The sequence below is a fragment of the Alligator mississippiensis genome, chromosome 2 (genome assembly GCF_030867095.1).
Source record: "Alligator mississippiensis isolate rAllMis1 chromosome 2, rAllMis1, whole genome shotgun sequence".
Classification (NCBI taxonomy): domain Eukaryota; kingdom Metazoa; phylum Chordata; order Crocodylia; family Alligatoridae; genus Alligator; species Alligator mississippiensis.
Window position 1 is genome coordinate 144,793,852 of NC_081825.1, and position 26,200 is coordinate 144,820,051.

General features: G+C 43.8%; 1 protein-coding gene across 1 annotated transcript in view; it reads left to right on the plus strand.

The window, feature by feature from the left end:
• Nucleotides 1–26,200, plus strand: part of CFAP299 (cilia and flagella associated protein 299) — a 534,176-nt gene that overhangs the window by 217,120 nt on the left and 290,856 nt on the right. Inside the window, exon 3 of the mRNA XM_006269523.3 lies at nt 21,630–21,720. Within this exon, the coding sequence (XP_006269585.1) occupies nt 21,630–21,720 (91 nt within the window). The remainder of the gene's footprint in view (nt 1–21,629; nt 21,721–26,200) is intronic.

The window sequence follows — 26,200 nt, forward strand, 5'->3', positions numbered from 1 at the left end:
GTAGAACAAACAGGTGTGGACTTTCTTTTTTTTTTCAGCTCCAGTTTAAAGTACTTTTACTGAAGTCTTTGTCAATAATCTTAGGTATCTAGGTTGTAGCCGTATTGGTCTAGAGGCAAAAGCAAACAGACTATTCCAACTTTTCTCTGAGTTTAATCTGCATATAAAATGAACTGTTCTAAACAGGAGATTTTACCACAGCTTCAACTCTCCTATGAAATATGAACTTTCATTTCTACTCAGAAGATCTTTTACAGTCTTTTCTTATATGCCTGAATAGGGGTGTTTGTGCCTGAAAGCTTGCAATTAAAGATTTTTTTTTACAAAAATCAAATGTGAGTAATTGCCTAGCCATCAATACACTTTGCAGACAGTGTGATCTAGAAGCTAGAGTGCTGGATTGGGGAGTCAGGAACACTGTGTTGTATTTGTGGCTGCCACTAATCTGATGGTATTCTTTTCTGTGCCTCAGTTTGCCCACATGTAAGTCGGGACCAGTGATGCTTACCTTCTTTGCAAAATGCTTAGCCATTTTAGGGATGAAAAATGCAATTGGAGGACTAAACATCATTAGTTCCTTCCAGAATTCTTTGGATGCAAGTTTATCTAAGGACTGCCAGATCAGGGCCTCTGTTTGGGTGGTTAGTTAAATCATTTCATTTTGTGGGAGAAAGGTTGCAAGTGTATTGGGGCTTCTTGTTAAATTATTCTCTTGGATTATTCAATAAGTGGTCTCCAGATCTTGATAAATATCTCTTATTTTTTAATGTATAAGTTTTTCCATTACTAATAATATTCCAATTCTAAGTTTTATTTTGCTGCCAGAAATATTGTCTCATGCAGCAAAAATGCTTAATTGTTATAGAACTTTATTTCCTTTAAAATGAATTAGTGTTCTTGTGTGACCAAAAAACGGTAAAAATTATAAGACATATCTTATAGTATGATCCTATATTCATGAATATTTCATACATTTGATGCCTGAGTTTCTTATTTTGGTGTCTCAGTTCTTTCACACCAATCACTTGTGAAACAATAATTGTAACATTATTAGAGGCTTCAACAACCAGATTCACACACTTTAATAACAAAGTAGTCTACACTCTGAAAAACCTTTGATTCCAGGTATGACTTGAAAACATCAGCTGTGAATTCAGAAATACAGTAGATGGCCCTAAGGCTCCATGCCTTTGGCATCATTTTTTCATAGATTTCATAGATATTAAGGCTAGAAGGGACCTCAAAGATCATCAAGTCCAGCCCCCTGCCCCAGGGGCAGGAAGTCAGCTGGGGTCAAAGGATCCCAGCAAGATAAGCATCCAAGCGTTTCTTAAATAAGTCCAGAGTAGGTGCCTGAACCACTTCTGGATGGAGTCCTTTCCAAATCTTGGGGGCTCGGACCATAAAGAAATGTTTTCTTATGTCCAGTCTAAAATGGTCTTGTAGGAGTTTATGACCATTGGTCCTTGTTTTTCCTTGAGGCACTCTAGTGAACAGATGTTCTCCCTTATGTACTTATAGACAGCCACCAGGTCTCCCCTGAGCCTGTGCTTTTCCAGACTGAAGAGTTCCATGGCTCTCAGCCTCTCTTCATAAGGCCTATTGTCTTGCCCTCTGATCGTGCACATGGTTCTCCTCTGGACTTTCTCAAGCTTCTCAGCATCCTTCTTGAATTGTGGAGCCCAGAATTGGATGCAGTATTCCAACTGCAGCCTCACCAAAGCCAAGTACAGTGGGAGGATGCCCTCCTGAGATTTACTTGACAAGCATCTATAGATGCAAGGCAGGGTTTTGTTTGCTTTACCAGCTGTGACATTGCATTGGTGGCTCATGTTCATCTTATGGTCAGTCATGACCCCAAGTCTCTTTCAGCAGTGGAACTAGCAAGTGTACCACTGCTGAGCCTATAACTATGCTGTGGGTTTTTTTTTTCCTGAGGTAGAGTACTTGCCATTTATCGGTATTGAATGTCATCAGGTTTGTGTCCGCCCATTTACTAAGTTTATCCAAGTCAGCCTGGATCACTAGCTTGTCCTCGGGTGTGGACGCTATGCCCCAAAGTTTAGTGTCATCAGCAAACTTAGCCAGTGCACTTCTGACACCCATGTCCACATCAATGATAAAGATGTGTCCCAGGGGAAGGAGCCCTGAAAAGAAGAAACACTTACCTCCCGCAGGGAAGAGCGAGCCGTGCTGAGGAGAACCACCAGTGCAGTTCATCAGCCACTTTTATTGCCAGCTGGTGGTGGCACTGGCAGATGACATAATAAACTGCTGCCCAGCGGATTTAAAAGCCGGTGGTGGGGAAACGGTGAGAGAGGCAACTGGGGTGCTGAGGGGCGAAGGTGCTCCCCAGCCAATGTTCCAGGGAAGCTGACAACACCAGCAGGGGCGAGATGGAGATCCCTTTAAAGGGGCTTGCCCCACACTGGTGGAGCCCACCACATCGACCGGCAGGACAGCCAAGAAAGAGAGGGACGATGTCGGGGGACCAGAGACAGTCTAAGACAGTGGACCTGTGAGTGGGGTGGGCAGAAACATACACCCAGACCCTTTCGTAATTTTTTCTCTCTCTCTCTTTTTTTTTTGTTCTTGACTTATCCTATCTTGGAGGATGCACGGAGGGCACCCCCCTGCCAGAAAGACCCTACACAGGTCCAGGGCCATGGAGAAAGATTGAGGCCAGTTCAGGCAAGAGCCTCAGAGGAGAGGGGCAAGAGCAAAAGTGGAGATAATTGTACGCCCCACGATCGTCGGGAGTAGCTGAGCTGAGGAGCGGGCCGATGACCCATCATCCAGCATCCTGGAAGATTGGTGCTTGGTTGGGGTGTAGGGAGGGTGGAGCCCCAAGAACACCACCTGTGAGGGATACCAGGAGTAGTGAGAAACCCCAGGAGGAACCCCACTCCAGGAACATATAGAGTCAACCCACAGCAGGCGACTGTCAGGGCTCCCCTCAGGGTGGAGCGTTACCCGACGCCTAAGTTCTGGGGACACCTTCGGATGGGTCTGGGAGAACGCTCAAAGGCTGCCCGTGACCACCTATTTGAAGTCTAATGGGGACAAGATGTTAAAGAGAACTGGTCCAAGGACAGAGCCTTGGGGATGCCACTCGTCACAGAGTACCATAATGGTTCGCTGCCATCGACCACTACACTCTGGGTCTGACCTCAGAGCCAATTTCCCAGCCATTGGACTGTGGTCCAATGGACTGTGGACTGTAGCTAAGACCACAGTTGGCCAATTTTTTCATGAGGAGGTCATAGGATACCAGATCAAAGGCTTTTTTAAAGTCCAGATATATGATGTCAGTCTTTTCTCCCTTGTCCAGGTGATACGTCACCTGGTCATAGAAGGAGATGATATTGGTCAGGCAAGACCTACCCGTGAGAAACCCGTGCTGGCTATCCCTTAGGATGTTGCCCTCAGCTGGCTTATCCAGAAGGGTCTCCTTGATAATTTTCTTGAGAATCTTACCAGGGATTGAGGTCAAGCTGATTGGCCTGTAATTCCAGGGATCTACTTTCCGCCCATTCTTGAAGATGGGTAGCACATTGGCCTTCTTTCACTCTTCAGGTACTTCACCTGAGCACCATGAGTTTTCAAATATTTTTGCCAATGGTTGGGCTATGACACCTGCCAGCTTCTTGAGTATCCTAGGGTATAATCTATCAGGACAAGCTGACTTCAAGTTGTCCGGCCTCTCCAGGTGATCCTTTACTAGATCAACACCGATGCTGGGTATAAATACGCCCTCACCCTGGCTGTCCCACATCTCGATAGGCAGGGCAGTCCCATTGGACTGATGAAAGACCAACGTGAAGTACCCATTAATCAGGTTGGCCTTTTTGTGGGTGTCGGTTATCAGCTGTCCCGTTTGGTTCAGCAGGGGTCCAGTGTTACCTTTGCTTTTTTTCTAACTCCCTACATAGCTGAAAAAGGACCTTTTGTTATCCTTGATATGTGAAGCCAGATGAAGCTCGGTTGCAGCCTTGGCTTTCCTGATCTGCTCCCTGCAGGTATGGACCAGTGCTGAGTAATCCTCCTTGGTGGTAATTCCAGCCTTCCATCCTATGCAAGTCTCTCTCTTGAGGTGTAGGAGGTCCTCAAGTTCCCTGCTGAACCAAGGGAGTTGCTGAGCCCTTTTGCTACCCTTCCTCTGAGATGGGATGGCCATCCCTTGTGCTGTCAGGATCGCGCCCTTGAGGAGCAACCACTCCTCTTGCACTCCTCTTCCTGTCAAGTTGTGGTCCCTTAGGGCCTCAACAAGAGTCTCCTGAGCTTGTCAAAGTCAGCTTTCCTGGCGTCAAAGACTTATGTATTGCTGACTCATGTGCCACCTTTGCGATGGATAGCAAAGGTGATCAGCTTGTGGTCACTATCACCCAGCTTTCCATCAATTCTTAGGTTACTAACTATGTCATCCCCTTTGGCCAGTACCAGGTCCAGCAATGCTTTACCTCTCGTTGGTCCATAGGCTTCTTGAGCCAGGTAGAGCTCATCCACGCATGTGAGGAAGCTTTGTGATCAATCGGATTTTGCCGAGTGCTCTTCCCATGAGATGTCTGGGTAGTTAAAGTCTCCCATGACAACCATGCACTGAAAGCATGCAGCCTCAGCCAGTTCCTTAGTGAATTCCTGATCCAGCTCTTGTTTCTGGTTAGGAGGTCTGTAGTAGACTCCTACCATGTTGTCCCCTGTGCCACGTTCCCCATGTATTGTAACCCAGAGAGACTCCAGTCATCCTTCCTGGGTGCCAATGTCAGTTTGGAGGGACGTATAGCTGTCCTTGACATAGAGAGCTATACCCCCACCCCTTTTATCTGCACAATCTCGCCTGTACAGGGTATAGCTATCTATACCTGTGGCCCAGTCATAGGTGGAGTCCCACCAGGTCTCTGTTATCCCTATGAGATTGTAGTCATTCTTGTTTAGCAGGAGGACCAGTTCCTCCTGTTTATTCTCCAAGCTCCTGGCATTGGTATACAGGCAGGCAAGTGTCCCATTGGAGGCCCCTGCCTGCCCTTCAGATCATTCTGGGGCTAGGGTAGGGGTGGGTTCCCTTAAGTGCCTTAGCCTGCTGGATTTACAAGGGTTTCCCAGTGAGCTTGCAGTGGCGGTAATCCCCCTAACCCCCAGCGGGCTTGGTTTAAAGCCCAGTCGAGCAAGTCAGCCAGTCTGGCTGAGAAGAGCCTCCTCCCCAGTGGAGTGAGGTGGAGGCTGCCTCTCCCCAGCAGACCACTGCCTCTCTCACCAAAGAGTGGACTGTGATTGTGGAAGCTGAAGCCTTCACGATGACACCAGTGCTGCAGTCTTTGGTTGACTACCTGAACCCATCTCTCCCTCCTCAGCCCATGACCCACAACTGGAAGGAGCGAGGAAAAGACCACCTGCACCCCAACCCCCTAAGCTCCACTCCCAGAGCACCGTAATCTCTCATGACATGGCTGGGATTGCTCTGAGACGTGTCATTCATGCTCACATGGATAAGGAGCATAGGGTAGTGGTCGGAAGGCCGGATAATTAATTATAAGTAATGACTCTGGGGCGAGATCCTGCTCTGCCAGCAGAATATTTGAAGCTTCAAGTAAAGTTGCTTTATGTTGCTTTGGTGCCTCAGTGTTAAACCAAGGCCTTACCTCAACTCTGGAGGCTTCTCACTGCTTATATGATTCTCACATCATATAATGTAGACCTGCACACTTGCTACTGTACTGCTTTCTTCTTCCTTCTATTACTAGCATTTAAACTTTTCCACAGCCATGTAACAGAGTGGTATAAGGATCTGAATGGAAAACAATGAAACAGAAGGGATACAACCAACACACCACTATGTTGGAGTGAGCCTCAGCAGCTCTTGCTGTATGTAAAGAGGCCCTTTGGCAGCCAGCATCAAGTACAGCCATTTTCAGTTTACTCAGCTTTAAGCAGAAGCCTAACGTGGTGGCTGTATGCTCACCTTGAGTGGACATTCTAGCCTTAAGTGTAGGATCTTGCCAGGTATACATTCATAGCCAGCATTTTTTGTTTTTATAGCCCTAAGCAGAATCATTTCTCTTGTTAATTTTTTCCAACCTGAACGCTGAATTGGATGCTACAAGGTCTTCATAACCTTTTGGTTATGTAAGAGACCTAGCTTTCAAATCCTTAGGAGAGCCTTGTTTTTGGTAGCTTTGTTGCTGAAATGGCAGTACATCAAAAGACCCTTTTACCTTTTTTTAAATTTTCCATGGGGAGAATCATTGTTCTGTGTATTGTCTCTCAATTTCTGCTGAGTTTCTTCCTCAGAAGTGGAAAATTGCCTTTCATTCCTTAACCTCTTCCCTTTTCAATTAATCCAAGAGATGACTACACACTGTATGATTTCACAGTCTTGCTGTTTTGCATGCTCACTTGCTATCCTACCCACTCTTGCTTTCATTTAAAGTAGACCAATGCTGCTAGAGTTTCAATTTCTAATTCAGCTGCTGTTGAAAACGTTCACCTCTGACATTCACCATATTATTTAGCTCAAGTGGCATAGAGACTCACATTTAGCCAGAAGTTGATCTGGTTCATTTGGAAAACAGAGAATTATTTTTCCCTATAAATGCTACTTGCCTGATATGGTCACTCTATAAAGCCCCAAATAAAATTCCTTTTTTTTTTTTTGTTGATTTCTAGATACTATTCTTTCCTCCTCTTCTACTTCCAAAGTACACCTTTTTAGGACAAATTTTGACAAATAAATTTAATTAGCTCATCCAGAGCAAGAGTCCCTTTATTTCTTTAGCTAACTACAGTTTCCTAAAAGATCTTGTCTTACTTCCAATGAAGCTAAGGGGAGATTTGCCATTGAATTTAAAACAAAATCATAGTATAGCCCCATGTGTGTCTTGCCTACCAGCTTGAAATAGTTTCTGTTTAGGAATTTTGGTATTTGCAGTTAGGAACAGGAGGCTGGAGAAAACTTGGCTTGGGCCTCAGATATTCTGTATTTTCATGAGTCTGTGATCAAGTGCGACATAAAAAGGAAAAAAAGAGGGTCTGGCAAACTACAAGCTGGTAGCCTCATCTCAGTCCCTGGAAAAATAATGGAGCAGAACCTGAAGGAATCCATTTCTAAGCACTCGGAGGAGAAGAAGGTGGTTAGAAACAGTCAGCATAGATTCACCAACGACAAGTCATGCCTGACCAACCTGATGGCCCTCCATGATGAGATGACTGGCTCTGTGGATGTGGGGAGAGCAGTGGATGTGATATAACTTGGCTTTAGCAAGGCTTTTGAAACAACATTCTCTAAAACAAGCTAAGGGAGTATGAGCTGGATGAATAAACTGTAAGGTAAATAGAGAACTGGTTGAAGGATTAGGCTTAAAGGGTAGTAATCAATGGCTTGATGTCTAGTTGGCAGCCAGTGTCAAGGGGAGTGCCTCAGGAGTCAGTCCAGGGCCCGGTTTTGCTCAATAACTTTATCAACAATCTGGACAATTAGGTGTAGTGCATCCTCAGCAAGTTTTCAGGTGACACCAACCTGGGTGGAGTAGTAGATACACTGGAGGGTACAGCTAGGATTCTGAGAGACCTCGAGAAATTGGAGAATTGAACCAAAAGAAATCTCATGAAGTTCAATAAGGAAGTGCAAAGTCCTGCACTTAGAAAGGACTAGTCCCATGCACTTGTACAGGTTGGAGACTGACTGGCTAAGCAGGAGGTCTGCAGAAAAAGACCTGGAATTTACAGTGGACAATAAGCTGAATATCAGTCAGTGTGCCCTTGTTGCAAAAAAGGCTAACAGCATACTAGGCTGCATTAGTAAGAGCATTGCCAGTCATTACTCTCCTCTGTTGGGCACCAGTGTGTCCAGTTTTGGGTTCCTCACTACAGAAAGGGTGTGAGCAAATTGGAGGGAGGCCGATGAAGGGCAGCAAAGATGGTTAGGGAGCTGGGGCACATGCTTTCTGAGGAGAAGCTGAGGGTACTGGGCTTATTTAGCCTAGAGAAGAGAAGACTGAGGGGGGATTTAATAGCAGGTTTCAGCTCTCTGAAGGGTGGTTCCAAAGATGATGGAGCTAGACTGTTCTCAGTGGTGGCAGATGACAGAACAAGGAATTAGTGGTCTCACGTTGCAGCAGGGGAAGTTTATGATAGATATTAGGAACAACTTTCTCATGAGGAGGGTAGTAAAGCATTGCAAAAGGCTACCCAGAGAGGTTGTGGAATCTCCATCTTTACAGGTTTTTAAGGCCTGGCTAGACAAACCCTTGGCTGGGATGATCTAGTTGGGGCTGGTCCTGCTTTGAGCAGGGGGTTGGACTAGAGATGATGTCCTGAGTTCCCTTTCAACCCTAATTTTCTATGATTCTATGATAAGCTAAAGCTCATTTAGTTAAGGGCAGATCCTGTCCATTGGAGAAACAGCTACATGTCCTGCTGTGGCTATTTTGCACACTAGTGATAATACCAAAGGACCGTAAAGTTGGTGTAGTAGTTGGTCGTGGATGGATCATCACAACAAAAGGTCATCCTTTTCCAGTGGCACAGAACTAATAATGGCTTCTGTACTTTCGTACATTTGGGAGCCAGCTCAAAATATTAAATCTGCATTAACATATGTCTCATGCAAAACTAGTCAAGGAACAGGAGATCACAATGATGTCTTAAAGCTTAATTTGTGGGGGGGGAAAATCTGAGCTATTGTTAATAGGTAAGAAAAGATAATGAACCCATTCCTGTCAACTGAAGGACTGATCGCAAATCTCCCTCCATGCTTGTATTTCCTAAAAATTGAAATGAAGTGTAATGGTTAACAATCAAACAGCTTCAGGAAATACACTATTGAAAATTAAAACATTTGAATTGTGTCTTAAAAGCAGTGAATGCACTATGAGAACAGCAACATCATATTTATGGTCCTGGTAGTTCAGCGTATAGCAAGCTGTGAACCTCTTCCATCTGCTTAGAGCTGTACCAAGGCCTTATTTCTGTACACTGTATGTTGCAAGATTTAATATTGGCTATTAGGATTAATAGGTACTAGTGTCATCTTTATTGCAATGTCTGCATCTGTCTACCAGACTAAGCATTTTGAACAACTATAAGCCTTTTTGTTCTATATTTGTACAGCACCTAGCACTACACAGACCTGGTCTATGACTGAGGCTTCTATGTATGACCATTATACAATGTCATGATGATGATGGCACCAACAATATTCTGTTATTGCTAACACATTTTAAAACAAACAAGGGATTTCCCCCCTAGAAAAGCTAATTTAAGCATTCATGGTTGCCATTACTAACAAATACAAAATATTTCTAAATCAAGATTACACATTAAGATCCTTTAACAGTCCTTTTCTCAACTTAAATCTTCCACTGAAGTCAGTGGAAGCTTAACCTGGATACAGACTGCATATTGGGTTCTTTATCATTAATCCAAAAGGTATAATATTCAGGGCAAAGCTACCTCTTGATATATAGTAAACTACATTAGTCCCATTAGGAAACACTCTGAAATACTTTTTTTTGAGCTGGCAGCAGTATTTTTTTTATGATCTTAGCCCAGAACTGATAAAGGGACTTTTTTTAAAGGTTGTGAATGTTGGATAAGTGACAGGGCCATGTTGCTGGTAGCTCTGTTAACTGTTTAAAATATTGGTACCAATGTTTTGTCAGGTGTGGGCTTCTCAGCATAAGCCAAAGCTGTGATAACCATGGAAACTGTTCAAGTGAAGTGTATAAGCAACCATAATATTTTTTAAAAAATCATTTACTCCACGGAGTTTCAAATGTCATGTAGTAAGTGTAGTTTTTACAATTACTTGTTCATTTTATTAAACAATAAAATATGTGGTATTAAGGTGCTTACAAAGGTATTTCCTATACATTAGATTATGTAAGTAGCAATTAACATTTTTATAACTGATTTCTCAACTGAACACATGCCAAGAATGTCAGAATGGTTGAGAGTTTAAGCTTGTTTTTAAATATCTTCCTAATCCAATTACTTATTGGAAAGGATAGTTCATTTTTAACTCAGTCATATACTGTAAAAGTATTTGAAAAATGAAAGTATATATGGAACAATATAGAAACAGATTGTATATGCATATAGTCAGGGTCCTAACAATGCAGCTGGGCACCTGGGACAGCTGTCACACACGGGGGAAGCGGTGACTTCCGGTTGCTGCTTCCACTGGCATAGGTTTACAGCTGTGACAGCAGCTAGTTTTTCCACTTTGCCCCCACATCCTGGGCAGCTCTCCTGGTCACTTCACCCTAGTTATACCACTGCATGCAGCTCTGCTACAGGTAGTTACACATGTAATTACAGACCATGGTGATCTTGTAGTCAAGGAACTGGAGTTCTGCTAATGGCAGTAGAATTATGATTGGGCTCAAAATCTCTCCGAAAGTGTTAAAGATGATCAGCAAATATTACACCTAAATCTGCCATTTCATATATATCTGTGTGTGTGTGTGTGTGTGTGTACTGTAAACTTGCAGCAGGCTATGTGCTGGGGGTCTGAGCTTTTTCATTGTTGCAGTATAGAATAGAATTAAGTCCTGAACGCATCTGACAAAAATGGTATGTGACAGGGCATTTCAGGGCGTGTTTAATGTATTATTGTTTCACATATGCAATTTAAAGACCTTGCAACGTTCATCACTTCTCACTCACAATGACAGTGTGCGCTTTGCTGATGTTATTACATAAGCACAGAAAAACTCCTGGAGATGCAGAAGATAGTTTTCTCTTGCGTAGATTGTGGTAAACTCAGTCTTACTTTTAACTTCTTCAGATATGTCCATTAAAGCAGGAGACACACTAATGCTGTTGGTTCTCTCAGAGACCAGGGAGAGCTTGATTAGTGCTGATGAAATTCACGATTCCAAGAACCTCTTGGATCTTAGAGAGCTACCTGGGGATGCAAAGCTGCAAGTCAAATGTCAGTGTAGATAATCCTGTACTACACCTTGGGAAATTATGCAATTATGTGCCCATGCACTTTTGTGCATAAAAGGTGTGACTAAGCATAATTGCATAATTTTGCATAATTTAACCTGGGTGGTCTCTGTGCCTCCACCTCCACTGGACTCCCAGCACTCCAGCTGGGACCTCATGTGGAGGCACCAAGCGCAGTGGTCTGTGACTGGACAGGTGGTGAGTGGGGAGGGGAACACCTGCCTGCAGAAGTGGGGGGTGGGTGTGGGGTTTGTGGGTGGATGTGGGCCCCACTGCTACACACTACCCCTCCATAGTGCACAGCCCCTTCTGCTAGTGGCAGTAGCAGGTGGTGGGCCCTTGGGGTGCTCATGGCTGCAGCAGGTAGAGCCCCCTGGCAGCACACAGCTCTGTGCTGGCATGGAGCTGGCCCAGCCTGGCCCAGCCCTCTGGTGTGCACCTTCACACCAGACCATGCCAGCATGCGGAGCTTGTGGCACTGCAGGTGGGAACTGTGCACCATCAGGCCCAGCTGGCCTGGCTCCAGCAGGAAGCCGCATATGGAGGCACGGAACTTGCCTGGCTCAATAGCGCATGACTCCCTGCAGCTCCCAGTCTGCGTGCCATTGGGCCAGGCGGGTTCCATGCCTCCACATGGGGTTTCCTGCTGGAATGCTGGAAGTCCCAGGTGGAGGCACAGAGCCAGCCTGGCCCGGCCTGATGGCACACAGCTCCTGCCTGCAGTGCCACAAGCCCGATGTGCTGGCACGGAGCCAGCCCAGTCTGGTCTGAAGGTGCATGCCAGGCTGGGCCAGCTCTATGCTGCCATGTGGAGCCCCTGGAACTCAGAACATAATTTTGAATTGTTGTATGCATCATTTACTGTGGAGATGGGGAAGTTTCCTATATAACTGTAGAAGAAACCACACCACTGAGAAACAGGTTAGATCCACTTTCCTAAACTTTGAAGCCATGTAACAGAATATATATTAAGGAATCGTTGGCACTTGTGTGCTCTACATCATCATAGTCTCCATCTTGTAAATTTTTCAATTCACAGCATAATATGGGGGAGAGGGGGATGGAACCAAGATCAGTGGTCTTTGTCCTGCCTTTGTATGGAGGCACAGAAAAAGCTGCTACTGCCAATGGCATCATGACAGCCGCCACTGTCCCATGCATCATAGCTGTCTTGCCATTCCTCTGTTTTCAGTGTACTCTTCCTTGTAGGAAACTGGTGAATCAGGGAAATGCTAGCACACCCATTTTTCAGAGGAACACAAGGCACAGAAAGTCTGAGTGGTTTATTTATGGTCACAAAGGGCATCTGTGGTAGAGCAGGGAGTTAAACACAAGTCGTCCAAGTCCTATGACCCCTAACAAGTAGACCATGCATTTTGTAAGGTAGGTGCATATTATATACAGAATGTGAAAGTATGTAGGAAGCAAATATTCCCCTTTAATCAGTGCCAAAGCCTTTTGACACACATAGCCATGAAATGTTTGACTTTAAAGTGTTAAACGTGTTGAAACAAACGTATTTTAGGGAGAGGGAGAAGTACAGGGAGGAATTCAGTCCCAAACTGGTGTTTATATCTATGTTAGTGATGAGACAGGTGTTTGTGTGTAAGTCACAGTTGTTTTGCAGAATTTTACATGAGAATGTTCACTCTAGCCAGACTTTCTGCTAAACTGGAACATACAGTTTACTTTTAAGAACAACAGTGGGGCCATTAGATGCTCTTCTCCTTATCTCAGTCTGATAAAAAGGATTCTTCAGGCTCATAAACTCTCTAAACATGAAAGATAACTAGGGTCCTTTCTACAAAGACTGTATCAAATTTGCTTTGATATGGAACAGATGCAAGCAGGATCCAGGGTGTGCCACCATGGTGCCCTAAGCAACTATGGGTGTGCTGCTAAGAAACAAGCCATATCCCCTTGCACCCATGGCACGTGGCACAACTTTGCAGAGTAGCTAGTATGGCATGGCCTTGGCACTATGCTCAGGGTCTTCTGGTTCATTCTGAATGCCACACTTAGCTGTCTACAAACTTGTATGCCTGAACACATGCACAGAAGGCCTGAGTAGCCAGGGCTTATTTCTTGGCAGTATGCCTAATCTCACTCAGGTTGTGATCCCTACATGGGCACACAAAATGGAATGAGAAATATCAAGGAAAGGAGATGCACTAGATACCATGACCTTCATGCTATGCCCATGAAATCAATGGGAGCCTTTCTGTTGGCTTCAGTAGGCAATGGTTATAGATGTAACCTTCTAGCACAGTGTCACCAGGTAGATGTTCCAGAAGTGTTTTACCCTTCCACTGTAACCCCAGTGATCTGTGTCTAAAAATGTTTTCTTATGCAAGCAGAAACATAATACTATCTTTGAATAAATCTCATCATGGTCATTCTGCAGGAACTTACTAAAAAAAAGTGCATGTATTGATGTCTTTAGGCTGCCTCTTGTCATGAATTTGCCAAGGAGAATGCTGGCTTGTAAAAAGTGTGCACGTTGTAAAAGATCTTCCAGCTTGCATATTGAGAAATGGAATGAAAGATAGGAGTGGTTCTTGGGGGTGAGTGATAAGCACATTACATATTATATTATATTATATTATATTATATTATATTATATTATATATGTTAGACTGTAAGTATACACATAACTTGCTGGCTAATAATTAAACACAATTTTAAACTTTTTCTTGGTTTATCAACGTCACTTTTGCCCTGCTTTTCAAGGGCAGTGGTAAACTGCATGCTTATGTGAATAAGCAGAAGCACCTTGGAGTATTTACATACTGGTGTAAACATTTCTAACCCTGCAGCTTTGTAAAGGACTTAATCCAGATTTTTGAGGAAGTAACTTCTTTTTTGTATTTATTTAAACAAGGTTTTTCAGGTCACTAAGTATTAAATAAATCTAGTTAAATAGGAGTTGTGCACAGTGGAGAATGGAGAGTTCCCTTACTACAAGCTTTTTTTTCCAGCCTTCACCCATTCCATTCTTGAGAACACCCTCATCTACCCCGGCAGGAAGATGGCACAAAGACTCACATAGCCTTTATGAATTCCTAACTATTCACACCCCAAATCTTTACCCTGTTTATGCGCAAGGGAACTTTTGCAGAGTGGAATGTCCTTGTTCTTTACTCTTCAGTGTTGTTTTTAGCAGTGGCCAATGCTGAGTGCCTTAGAAAAATATGTAAAACATCCATTATGCATGTAAGACCTTGCCTGTAAGAGAGACTTAAATTAAACTGATTTTGAACCAGTTGTGGTAAATCAGTGCAAACTGAAAAGCTGTAAATGATATCTGGACATTTTTATTCAGTGTGTAGGCAGTTTTTTTAGTTTATCTCAAAGCAGTTCCCTCTTGACTTATGCTACACTGAAATAAGCATAGTTTAAAGTAATTTAAGAATGTCTCCACAAGATTTTACACTTAAGTAAACTATAAAGTTGGTTTCAAATTAACTTATGTGGTTTTCCCATGTTGACAAGCAGTTTGGAAAGTTGGAGAATGAGCAAGAGAAACAAGAAATGAACTGTGAAGGGCAGCTAAGGTTGTGGACAGATGTATAACTCCTATATCTGTTCACACTGTTACAATATTATTATTCAGGGTAAAGTGACCTAAATGATTAACATATGAAAATGTGTCCATTGACTTAAATTGGGCTCTGCAGGTGAATTTGGCCTACGCATTGTGTAATATACTAATATCCATAGGAACTGAATGATGAAAGTGAATTTATCTTTTTTCTTAGCATGAACACTGGTGTAGCTGGTAAATTGAGCTTGAGCACTGTGAACAATATGTATCTTTATACTTAGGGAACTAAAATGTTTATTGATCATATTCTGACACAGTGTCCTTGGCGGTTTAGATGGATATTGGCTGCCACTTACACAAACTTACTATGATCTGTCTTGTTCATGGTTGCCAGGGGCTTTTGGATCCAGCAGTTTTTGCACACCACAAGGTTGGGGCTTTGCTTAGCAGCAACAAGTTGTTCTTGCTGTCTGGAGCTCAGCTAAAAAACAAGTACAGAAGCTCTAGAAACCTCTCTGGTGGCAGTTAGAATAATTGCAGTCCAAAGCACAAGGGAGGCTTGATTGTAATATGTAACAATAGCAATGGTAAAAACAGATATGGCTTTATAAAAAATATCATGCTGTAATAGTCATATTAGTAAGTTAGCCATCGGTCATTACTAAACTTAATGAGGTAAGAATTGGCAAACATGTCACAGCCATATCAGCTAATTCTGCGACAAGCACATGGATATTTAATGCAGAATTGCTCCACCCACATAATCAAAGAGGACTTGCTTTTTTGCCCATAGACATATTTAGGGCTCTGCGAAACAATACTGTTTCATTTCAACTTCCATTTTGCCATTTCAAAGGGACAGTGTTTCATTTTGCTGTTTTGAAGCACTGTTCTGTTTCATTTAGTTGAAACTGTTTTCCTATTTCAATGCTATTTTGACGAGTTTCAACGCTTCGCCCATATGCTATAACAGGGAATCGTGAAAATGCCTTTAACTTTGTAATTTCTTTCCTGATTCAAATGAAAACAGTAGGGATAGTAGCCACAAAGCCTGCCAAGTTTCAAGGAGATAGGTGTGGGGGTTTCTAGGGAGTTGCACCTCAATGCAGGCAAAAAAGCCAGTCAGTGAAAATGGAAATGGAGGTGTCAGGGGGTGAGAGGCTGGGGTTGGGGGGAAAGGGAATGTAGCAGCTAAAAGTGTAGAGGTACCTGGGGAGTCAGATGTCCAGCGGGTTGTGGTGTGTCTGTGGCAGGGCACTGGTTGTGCCTGCCACTTTAAGGGCCTGAAGCTGGCAGCTGGCAGGTGCCTGATGAGGGCAGCCATTTTGAATCTGGGGCTGCCCATATAAACAGGGCAGTTTTGCTGCTGGAGGGCCAGGCAACAACACTGCCTTGCTAGAGGGCTGCTGGTGGCATCTGGAGGTAAGGGAGGAGCTGTAGGGGATGGTAAGGAGGCTCCTGGTCATGATATAAAACTGCACCCTGCAGGGAGTTGGTGGCCTGATAGGGCTCCCCGTGGCACAGGAGCCCCCAGGAAATGCTAGGCCAATTATCACCCCAGTGAAAGGTGGGTTGGGGCACCTTAACCCCTAGCCCCCACGACCGGGTGGGTTACCCCTTGTTTGGAGGGCCTGGAGGATGGACCCTTGGAGAGAGAGAAAAGGCCATACACTTGCACCTGTCTGGACTTCCCCTGACTGGTCAGTGCTGGGGCCAAGCCCGGAAGGGTCGAAGGGATGGGGGCCCACCGCAAGTAACGCCTAAGAGCTGAGGGTATGGCCTTCCAACTGACCTGGAGGTGGGCCAGGGCTAGTGAGCCAAAGGTCCTGAGGGGGGAACCACACCTGAAGGTGAAGCAGTTCAGGGAGCTATGCTGCCTAGTATGAAGGCAGATGAGACCGCCTGAGGAGAGGAATCCAGGCAGGGTTCAATTAGGAGAATTCTGGGGCCCAGAATGGGGGCTGGTGATGATGATAACATCGAGATGCCATCTGTGAGGCTTGAGCTGCTGTGTAGGGGAGGAATGGAGCCGCAGATAGTGCCCCCTGGCATCGGGGCAGGAAATGGGCAGCCTCCCGCTTAATTACATCTTTAACTAATTAATTAACAATAAGTCGTGGCGGGCGAGAAGGAGGGCGGTTAGCCCAGAAGCAGGTGGGTAGGCCACAGGGAAAGCGGCCCCAAGCAGGCCCCCTGTTACAGTGTCATAATTCCAATGTCTATATTGGGTCCATGAGTTTCTGTACCTACGAGGTTGATGAAATGCGGTTCATAGGTTCGTCTGTGAAAAGTGGTTTGTAAATTCAAACAAGCACTGAACCCGCTAACCTCATCACCAGAAGCCAACTTCCTACAGCCCAAAACACACCAAATGGATCCAGACCATGCCATAACAAGACATGCAAAACCTGCCAGCAATATCTCCAGTATGGAGATATCTTCAAATACAAATGCCCTAATGGAAAATACTTAGGAGACACCAAGCAACAACTGCGCACCAGAAAGAGTGCACACCGAAAATCTTTCAAAGACAAGAACATCACCTGTCTCCAGTCTCTCAGGCCTGATCCTCAAAGGGAATTTATGAGCCACTTTTCGCAGATGAGCCTAAGAACTTCCCTTCAACAACCTTCTGGATAGAGAAACTCATGGACTCAATATAGACATTGGAATTATGACACACTACAACCGCCGGACATCTGACTCCCCAGGTGCCTCTCCACTTTTACCTGCTACATGCCTCTTCCCCCCTGCCCCAGCCTGTCCCTCACCCCCTGACACCTCCATTTCCATTTCCACTGACTGGCTTTCTTGCCTGCATTGTATGCTAACCTCTGACTTCTTAACTATTCCTTCCATCCAGGAACAGCACACACATCAACTACAGGTGCTTCCTCAGCCTGACAAAGGGTTTTTCAGTCTGAAAGCTGGAATCCCAGGCAGCTAAGCTGAGCTCACCTGGAGCCTGACAACTCCTCTGCAACCAGCAAGCCTTAGGCCTGTCAAAGATGTGATAGGTCTGAGTGTTCCCCAGCCAGGACTGTGAATGAGTATGGTGGCTGGAGGTTATAAGGTGCCTCCTACCTGCATTTCACCAGGGAGGTCCTTGCTTCTGGCATTTCTTGTGGGCTGCCAAACCACCGGCAGTCCCACCAGGCCTCCCAACCCTGGCAGTGTGCAGTTTTAGTGGTTATGCCCAGGACCTAGGGCCTCCTCCTTCCCCATAGCCCCTGCTCATACCTCCAAGTTCATCTTGGCATGGGAGGTCAACAGGGACATGTTCTTCCCTGCTGGCTGGTGATACAATGAGTGCACCCTCCAGCCCTGAGAGCAGGGCACTTCATGGTTGTGAAACCTTAGAGTAAACAAAAAAAAGAAGGAAGCATGGATGGAGTGAGGATGGTGGCACTGAAACTCATCTGCATGTGGAGCTTAGGGAAGCCCAGGAACGGAAGGTTCACCTTGAGGAACACCAACTGTTCCACCAAACGAGGATCCAAGGAGGTGTGGTGGGGTGTCATTACATCACCAACAATGCTAAACACCCTCTTGCTTGGAACACTGGTCGGTGGACAGGACAGGTGCTCCTGGGCAAATGTGGCCAGAGCTGGCCACATCTGGCTGCAGCTTGCCCAGTAGCCCAAGTGGTTGCACAGCAGCTGTTCTATGTCCTCGGCAAGCCTACCTGGTCGCACCAGTGCCCTGTGAGAGAGAGATCTGCATGTTCTCCACCCCAGCTGCTCCAGATGTCCGAGGCAAAGTGTAAGGCCACCTGTGGCCTGGCTCTGTGCAGCTCCTCCCTCAAGTACTCCTTGCATGCCTCATACAGAGAGGGCATCACTGTTCTGCTGAAGATGGTGCATATGGGAACTTGGTAGGATGCGGCCATGAGCTTCATAAGCCTCCTGAACCCTGGCCGCTCAACTAAGGAGAAGGACTGGCCATCCAGGGCAAGCATGTCCCCAATGCTCCGGGTGACCTTGCTTGCCTTTGGAACACACCCTCCCTTTGTGCCCACCTTTCCCCCACTGTTCCAGGGTGGCCTGCCTCTGCTTTGGGTAGACAGTGGCTTTTGAGAGAGAGGGGGACTTCTTTTGGGGCATACTCCCACTGGTGCCAGGCTTAGGAGGAGCAAGGGAAGAGGGTGGTGCCTGCGGAGATGCATCAGCATCCCCGTTGTGCTCATGTGTTTTGTTCCCTTGTCGCGGCTGGTTTTGGCTTGGCAATGCAGGCAGATAGGATATGTGGGATCATCTACCAGCTCAAAATGATCGCAAACCACAGTACCCCCTCACTTCTGGGGTGCAGGTGCATGTGCAGATGCTGCCTTTTCCCCCTCTTCAGCAGGCAGAGGCACAGCGACAGGAGGAGTGGACTTAGCTGAGCCACTTGCCTCCACGACCTCTACCTCAGCCTCCTCCAAAGTGCCTCCTGGGGAAGGAGACCTGGCTCTAGGGGAAACTTGAAGGGTGTGGAGCACAAACTCATCTGATTCCCCCTTCCTTACCCAGAATTTCCTTTGCTATGGCACTCAGATCCAGATCCAGCTTCAGCTCTTCCTCTGGCACTGGAAGGTTCAAGCTGGGAAATGAAATGGGGATGGAGGAGTCTGTCATGATAGTGCTGCTTGTTGTCATGGTGGTGGTGCGGTAGGGGTTATGACTGGTGCTATTGGAGGGGCTGCAGACTCAGGCAGTAGCACTGCTCCCGTTTCCTTGCTGCCAGTAGAACCAGAAGCCTCATGCCTGCTAATTGTAGGAAAGAGGCTGCATCTCAGTTTGGAGCAGGGGGTCGGGGGGGTGCTGGTGGGACTTACAGCTCTCCCTTTACCTTCTCTTCCGCCTCTCTCTGAAGGTTTGCCAGCTGCTTTTCCAGCAAGTTTCATAGTGTGTTTGGTGAGCTGGAAAATCTGTGTGTTCTTCTGTACTGTAATATGTATTTATGTCATACATGTAGATGATTGTATGTATGTATTTATGTCATGTATGTATGTATTTATGTAATAAATTAAATATATAAATGTATGTATGTGTTCCTGTATATATTGTCTATTATAATATGCAATATATACTTTGCTTCCCTGCACAGTGAATAGAATGCACACTGTGAGAGAAAGCACTGATTTCTTTTCTGGGGGAAAGAATCAAAATAGACTAACAAAAACAAAAAGAGGATTTATGGGGAGGAATACATTGAAAGGAATGAATATAATAATAAAGAGTATTAGGAAAGGAAAAGGTGAACAGACTGGCTAGCAGGAAGTGATTACCTTTCTGATGCTGCTGAACTGCTGGAGGACACAGCTCGGTAAGCTGACCCCAAGGTGCAGAGAAAACTCAGTTAAAACAATGCTTTTATGCTGTTTTTCCATCCCCCCTCAAGAGCACTGGGATTGGAAGGGACCTCAGGGAAGGATCACAGTCACTGACCAGCTACACAGTCAATATCAGAGCAGTCCTCCCCGCTTCTTCTCCCTCCCTTTCCCTAGTTTCTGTTTAGCTGCAAGCAAGCCAAGCTTCGAAACTTAAAACATTTCAAAACTTTCTAAACATTTTAAGTGCCCTTGTTTTGTTTTGAAGCTGTTTCGAAGCCTTTTGTTTTGTTTCAATTTCTCTGTTTCAAGCTTGAAACGCATAGAGACAGCTTCAAAACTAAACACCCATTGAAATTCCACACAGCCCTAATATTTATTTCTCAAATTGGCTTAGTTAGATTCACTGGGATATTGATTGGCTAGGTGGTGACAGTCTCCCTTAAAGATTTGATTTCAAATGCACAAGTTTCTCTGCAGTCTGAATACATTTTTATTTTCATTTTTGCATGTTCTGCTTTGGAGGGAGTGGAGTGCTATGCTATGCTAAAAGCTGGAGAAGCTGAAGTAGAAAAAATGGCAATAGTACTAAGAGTCTGAACAACCTGTGCTAAAGCAGGTCTTCTATCCACATTTTCCACATTATTAGTACTTTTTCATTGAATTCAGTGGACTGCAGATTAGGTTTTGTGTGCTTAGTTGTTTCCTGAAGAGTAGAGCATATAATTTAATTACATTTGAATAGGGTTAGGCTGATCTAAATGCCCAGTCATGCAGGTGTGATTAAATCACCCCCAAAATGCTGCACTAGATGTAAGTTCACCTGAGTAGATGCACCAACTTAGACTGAGATTTCATGAACACCTGTATGTGTTTAGAGCACAGTCTCAGGGCTGGGAAAGACCAGCCACTCATCTCAGCCCTGGGGCTGTGCTGTTCTCACCCCTCCAACTCTGCCTGCACTATTTTTAGCTCCCCAACCTCCTCCTCCACCCCACAGAGTAACTCCTTTCTCATGGACCCCTGCACACCCACTATCCCTCCATCCCATCTACTCCTCCCCTCACCCCAGGTTACTTATACTAGTTTCCCCACGCAGCTCCTGGGAGTAGTGAAAGGCTGGACACCTCACTTCTAGCCTACATTTGGGCAGCTTATGCCACATGAACATAGACTGGGTACATCCATAGTCTGACACAAATTAATATGTTTATGTGAATATGTGATTAGCCATACCTTGTCTAGGAATAGAATACTTGGTTTGGTTATGTGTAAAATAATTATTTAGATTACATAAAGCAGATGTCCTCAACCCCCAGTCCACAGGCCAAATTTGGCCCCCAGCACCATGTCATTCAACCCATGGGAACCCCATGGGCCAAGACCCTGCACACTAGACTGTGGCTCAGGGTGGCATAGGGCCCAATCCTGGTGTATAGAACCAAGCTGGGGCAGCACAAATCCTGATGCAACCTACAGACTGGACCCACACCACTTATATGGCCTGCAGGGCCAAAACGTTTAGCACCACTGAATTAAAGTATCAACAAATGGAAAGAATTCATAAAGGTTTGGCAATTTCTCTTCACTACATCTTGGCTAGTGTTTGATTTCCAATAATGATTTGTTTAAATTGCATAGAATACGTTATTTTGTAAGGCATGTCAAGCATTTATTTGGAATAGTTTAATAAAAAATATCATGCCCTTTGGGACAGGAGTTGCCTCTTTTTCACAATATATGTCTGAGCACTACCTAGCACAATAAGGACAGGATCCTTGATTACCGGTGCAATCATAAGAAATAATTTGCTCTGTTTTTTTCTAGAACACTAGCAAATGCAGGCAAGGAACTGAAGGATAATTTTTTGAAGGCGCTGGCAGAAAGGGAGGAAGCCAACCGTGGTGGGAAAATGTCTGTAAGTATATTTGTGGTGGAAATACTACAGTAATTTGTAGTTTGGAAAAGTGTGTGTTATTTCTTTGGAACACATTGGATTATTCATGAAAGCATTTATTACTTTATTTGTTATTTAGTGTCATCTATAGTAACTCTGGTAACTCAAGTAATGCACTTACTTGAGTCTATATACGTGCTCTGGGGTAGAGGTGGGGCACCTGCAGCATCACATGATTCTGCATTCTGTGATTTAAAATGGCAGCAGGGGTGCTTTAACTAATGCTCATTCAAAAACCTTAAATTAAAGTGCCCCCATTGCCATTTTGAAATGTGGGGTATTGAATATACATGATGTGGAGGCTGTTGGAGCATGCTAATTAGCATGCTCCAGCAGATTTGCAGCAGACTTAATTAACTGATTCTGCTCTGATGCATGCTAATTAGCATGCATCAGAGCAGAGGTCCATTATGTGTATAGGTGCCCAATAAGTTTGTTCAAGGGATTCTGTGAAGACCAGAAAATTACAAATATGTTAAAGCTCTAATTTTTAAACAAAATTAGTGGAAAATACAAACCAGAAATCTGCACCCTGATAAATTTAATGGTAGTGATGAAAGGTACGTTGGAAATTATACTAAGGATATGACAGGAGAACACCTGGCAAATGCCAATATATAGTCATTAAATAGGTAGCAGGACAAGCCCAGGACACATCATTTTTGATCCTCAGATGGGTTGAGGTCTCTTTGCCTTGGTTTTGGAAAGACTAGTGGTGGGTGTGTGTGTGTTTGCATGCACACATGTGCATGCACACACTCATGCATGTGTTGGGAAGTAAGGTTTTGGCTACAACAGAAGACTAAATAGGAGGTGGCAATATGACTTGATTTAAAGTGAAAACATTAGATGGATATTGTTGACATTTTGCTGTCAAGAGGGCTGTGATGTTCCTTTAAGAACCAGGGGGAAAGTGGGGTTTCCTGGCCCTAGCACCAGGGGGAAGTCAATCAGGCAGTAAGAGGTGAGAATATTTCAATGATTAAATCATTTTCAAATGATGGGTTTGTCAAGCCTTCGTGTTACCATCACTGGAATGATTTCTAGAATTGTAAAATCAAGCCTGCCTCTTTTGTCCTGATTTGGTTTCATCTTCTGCTCCTGAGCTCTGTGGACAAGGTACCATACAATATGCAGTGCATTTGGGATAGTGGATCAGAAAGAAATAGGCCTTATACTCAAGAAAGCACCACCATTGATTTGTTATCCCTCTGAGCAGTAAGGTACATATATTTGTTAAATAAAGGCAGATAGACTGCTGTCCAGCCATTAAAGAAATGAGTGTCCCATTAAAACGGAGATGCATGGTCTCAGTTCCAGCTCACCTTGGAATTTGAGTTAAAAAGGCCTCTGGTTATGTAACAGGATTTTTTTAAACAGTAAGTATTATTACAAAGTATTAATTACATGCCTAAATATAATGAATTACATTTAATTTGGGGTTTCAGCTCTAGCTCTGAATCTTCTGGATTTTCCTGGTTTACAAATGACACCTGTAATATGCTTGTGTGTAAATGTACATCAGAAATGTTGATGCAGAACATAAATATGTTGACTAAGGTAATACACTTAGACAAACAATGTTATAGCATTTTTTCTTTTGTATACTGAATTAGCTGCCAGAAAAGGAATTCTCTTTGGATGTAATGTGACTCTTGATCTTATACATAACACCTGTATCATTCATTGGGCTCTATGAAGTTGAAAATGTATTTGGGGGATACACTGAGTCCAAAAGACCATGCAGTCTAACTACTCACCAGGCCAGTCTCTCCAGGGAAGAGACTGTCTGTTTGCAAATATAAAACAGTCCCTAAATAACAGTTATATTACAGAATTTCTGGAGCTCCTCAGTGAATGAGAAGCTTTTCTGAGTGAGTTCCTCACCTCATCAGCACACCATACACTTAGGCCCAAATAGATATTTGGCACATATGCTGCCAAAATTAGCTATTTAAGTGGTATTCCAGGCTACTGGAATGGATTTTAAGTCCTACTCCCCACTCTAGGACTGAATTTGCCCCACTGCACATGCTCAAAAGGGATCCTCTCCAGCTACTTATACCTGTTGTAACCCTATTCTAACCAGGAAGGCTCATAATTTTGTGCAAGTCTCTAAAATTTTACTTGCAGTAAAACCACACCTAGTTAATTGGGCCCTAGCAGTCAGTCCACTAGCCTAGAAGTTATGGCATCTGTCTGGGCAGTGGGAGACCTAGGTTCATGGTACTCCTTAGTCATAAGGCAGGAAGCAGCGGTTGAACCTCTATATCCTAATTCTGAACAAAGTATACTAACCACAGTCCATGGGCTAGGCAGGGCCAAGAGCACCCCCCATTCTTTCCTATTGTAGCTGGCCTCTTCGACAGCTTAGAGCGGAAAGTACATGGAACCAAGAGAGCAAGTCTTCCTTTGTGGTTTAGTGAGATGTGTACTACCCTGGAAGGGCAAAAACTGTCTTGCTGCTGTTTATCCATTTTAGCTAAAGAGTATTAACGTGAAATGCAGGAATACCATTAGGTACAGGAGCCAGAACCCAGAGCTTTCTCCCTTCCCTGTCCTTCTCACTGAGCCACCAAGTAAGGCTTCCCCTCTTGGCTACCCAGTGTTTCCTTTAACTTAACTGTTTTTCTTTAACTGAACACAGAGTTACATGCCTTCTAAAATCTGTGTAAGTGATGTGAGATGCCCACTGCCTGTCTAAAAGTGGAGCTGGATTCAGAACAGTAAGTTTAAGAAAGGTCCCAGTCTTCTTCCTCATGTAAGGGTTGTGCCTGACCATGGAAGTTAGTACAGTTCCAGTCAGAGACCCAGGAAGCAGCTACTGCACCACTTATTTACAAATGAGGCATCTCCTTTCCATGTATCTTACTTTCACAGGTCCTCTTTCTGTCCAGCAGATCCTTGAGGATGATGTGTATAAACATGAACTGGTCTTATTAAAAGTAGCTATATCCATTTGCTTAGTCACCATTCAAAAACTATATCCAAAAATGAAAAAATTAAAAAGGAAAGTAGTGTTCAGGAAAAAGTAGATTCAGAAGGTCAGTGGAATGGGAGTTAGGTAGCTGTTTATTTCTTTTGGGTTTTGGATCTGAAGATAAAAAATCTCTTGTTTTCATGAATAAGAATTTACATAAATTCCAGGTGTAATATAATGTAATTATCAGACTCATTCTGAAGACAGATGTTTTTTAATATCTTCACACAGGTATACATTTACAATACCTAGACCTTATCTATGTGCTGTTACATATTAAGTATTTCTAATTCAGTCAAAGTGATAAAGTGCTCAACAGGTAGGTCACATGTGCAGTATACCTTAAAAAATTGTGCAGTATGTAGGGACATATTGTATCTCAGAGTAAGCCCCATAATTATTGGATATGTATGTTTAGGATATGGTTTAGTTAACTTACCCTCTTTCGTTACCATTACAATGATGGGATATATGGATAGAATTGGATTAGAGTGATACTGAAACACTTCCCTGGTGTTAATAATAATATGCGACTGTACACTTTGACACAAACGTCACTAAACTGTGCAAAAATATTCAGATATTAGGAGCAAGTAGGTGGAATTTTCTTAGATACAATGAAAAAAACAGTAAGGATCTTCCAGCTTCACTGAGGAGAAAAACAAAACTAGAATGTGTACTTCCCATCTTTATGCTCCCAGGAATTGTGATTAAGCGATTATATGAATTTCAGACTTGGCAGAATGGAACTTGTTGACACTTATTTTCTCCACTGAATGCTGACTCTGTAAACAGCTACATAGCCAGGCTATTTTGGCTTTGAAATGTGTATTATTGAAACTGGTATAAAAGCATTGGTTACAGCTTGTTCCTTCAGAGCCATTCAAAGGAAGCACTGTAGCTGACTCAGAAAAACCTGTGAATTAGTCAGCTTCTAATATACCCATTTCCTGTGTTGAAAACTCTGAAACATAAGATTGCGTTGTATATGACCAACAACATTGTGCTGACAAGATCTTTTCCCCCTTTACTGTTTTCCAACATCCATAAAGTGTTCCCTCTCCAGAAAAAGAAAGTATTGTACAAATGTTTATTTCCCCTTTTAATTGAACCCATGTTTGTCCAATTAATCAATCCCTATGGAAATTACATAAGTCATGCAGGTAATCATAATTTAATTTCAAACAAATCACTTCTGTGCTTGAAATATAAAATGCATATCACATTCCATTTTACTAGAAGCAGTACAGTATAAGTGAAGTAAAACTTTGCATTTCGTCAAAGTAGATGTAATCTTTATCTGCTAGCAGTACAAGGAATAACAAACCTGATTTTTTTCACTTTTAAAGAAAAAAAAAATTAATTTCTTTCTTGAGTCTAGTCTTTTGGTATGTGGGTGTATAGGCCTTGTCATAAGTTCCTCCTTTAGTTCAAATCATTATATCATTGGTGAGCCATGGA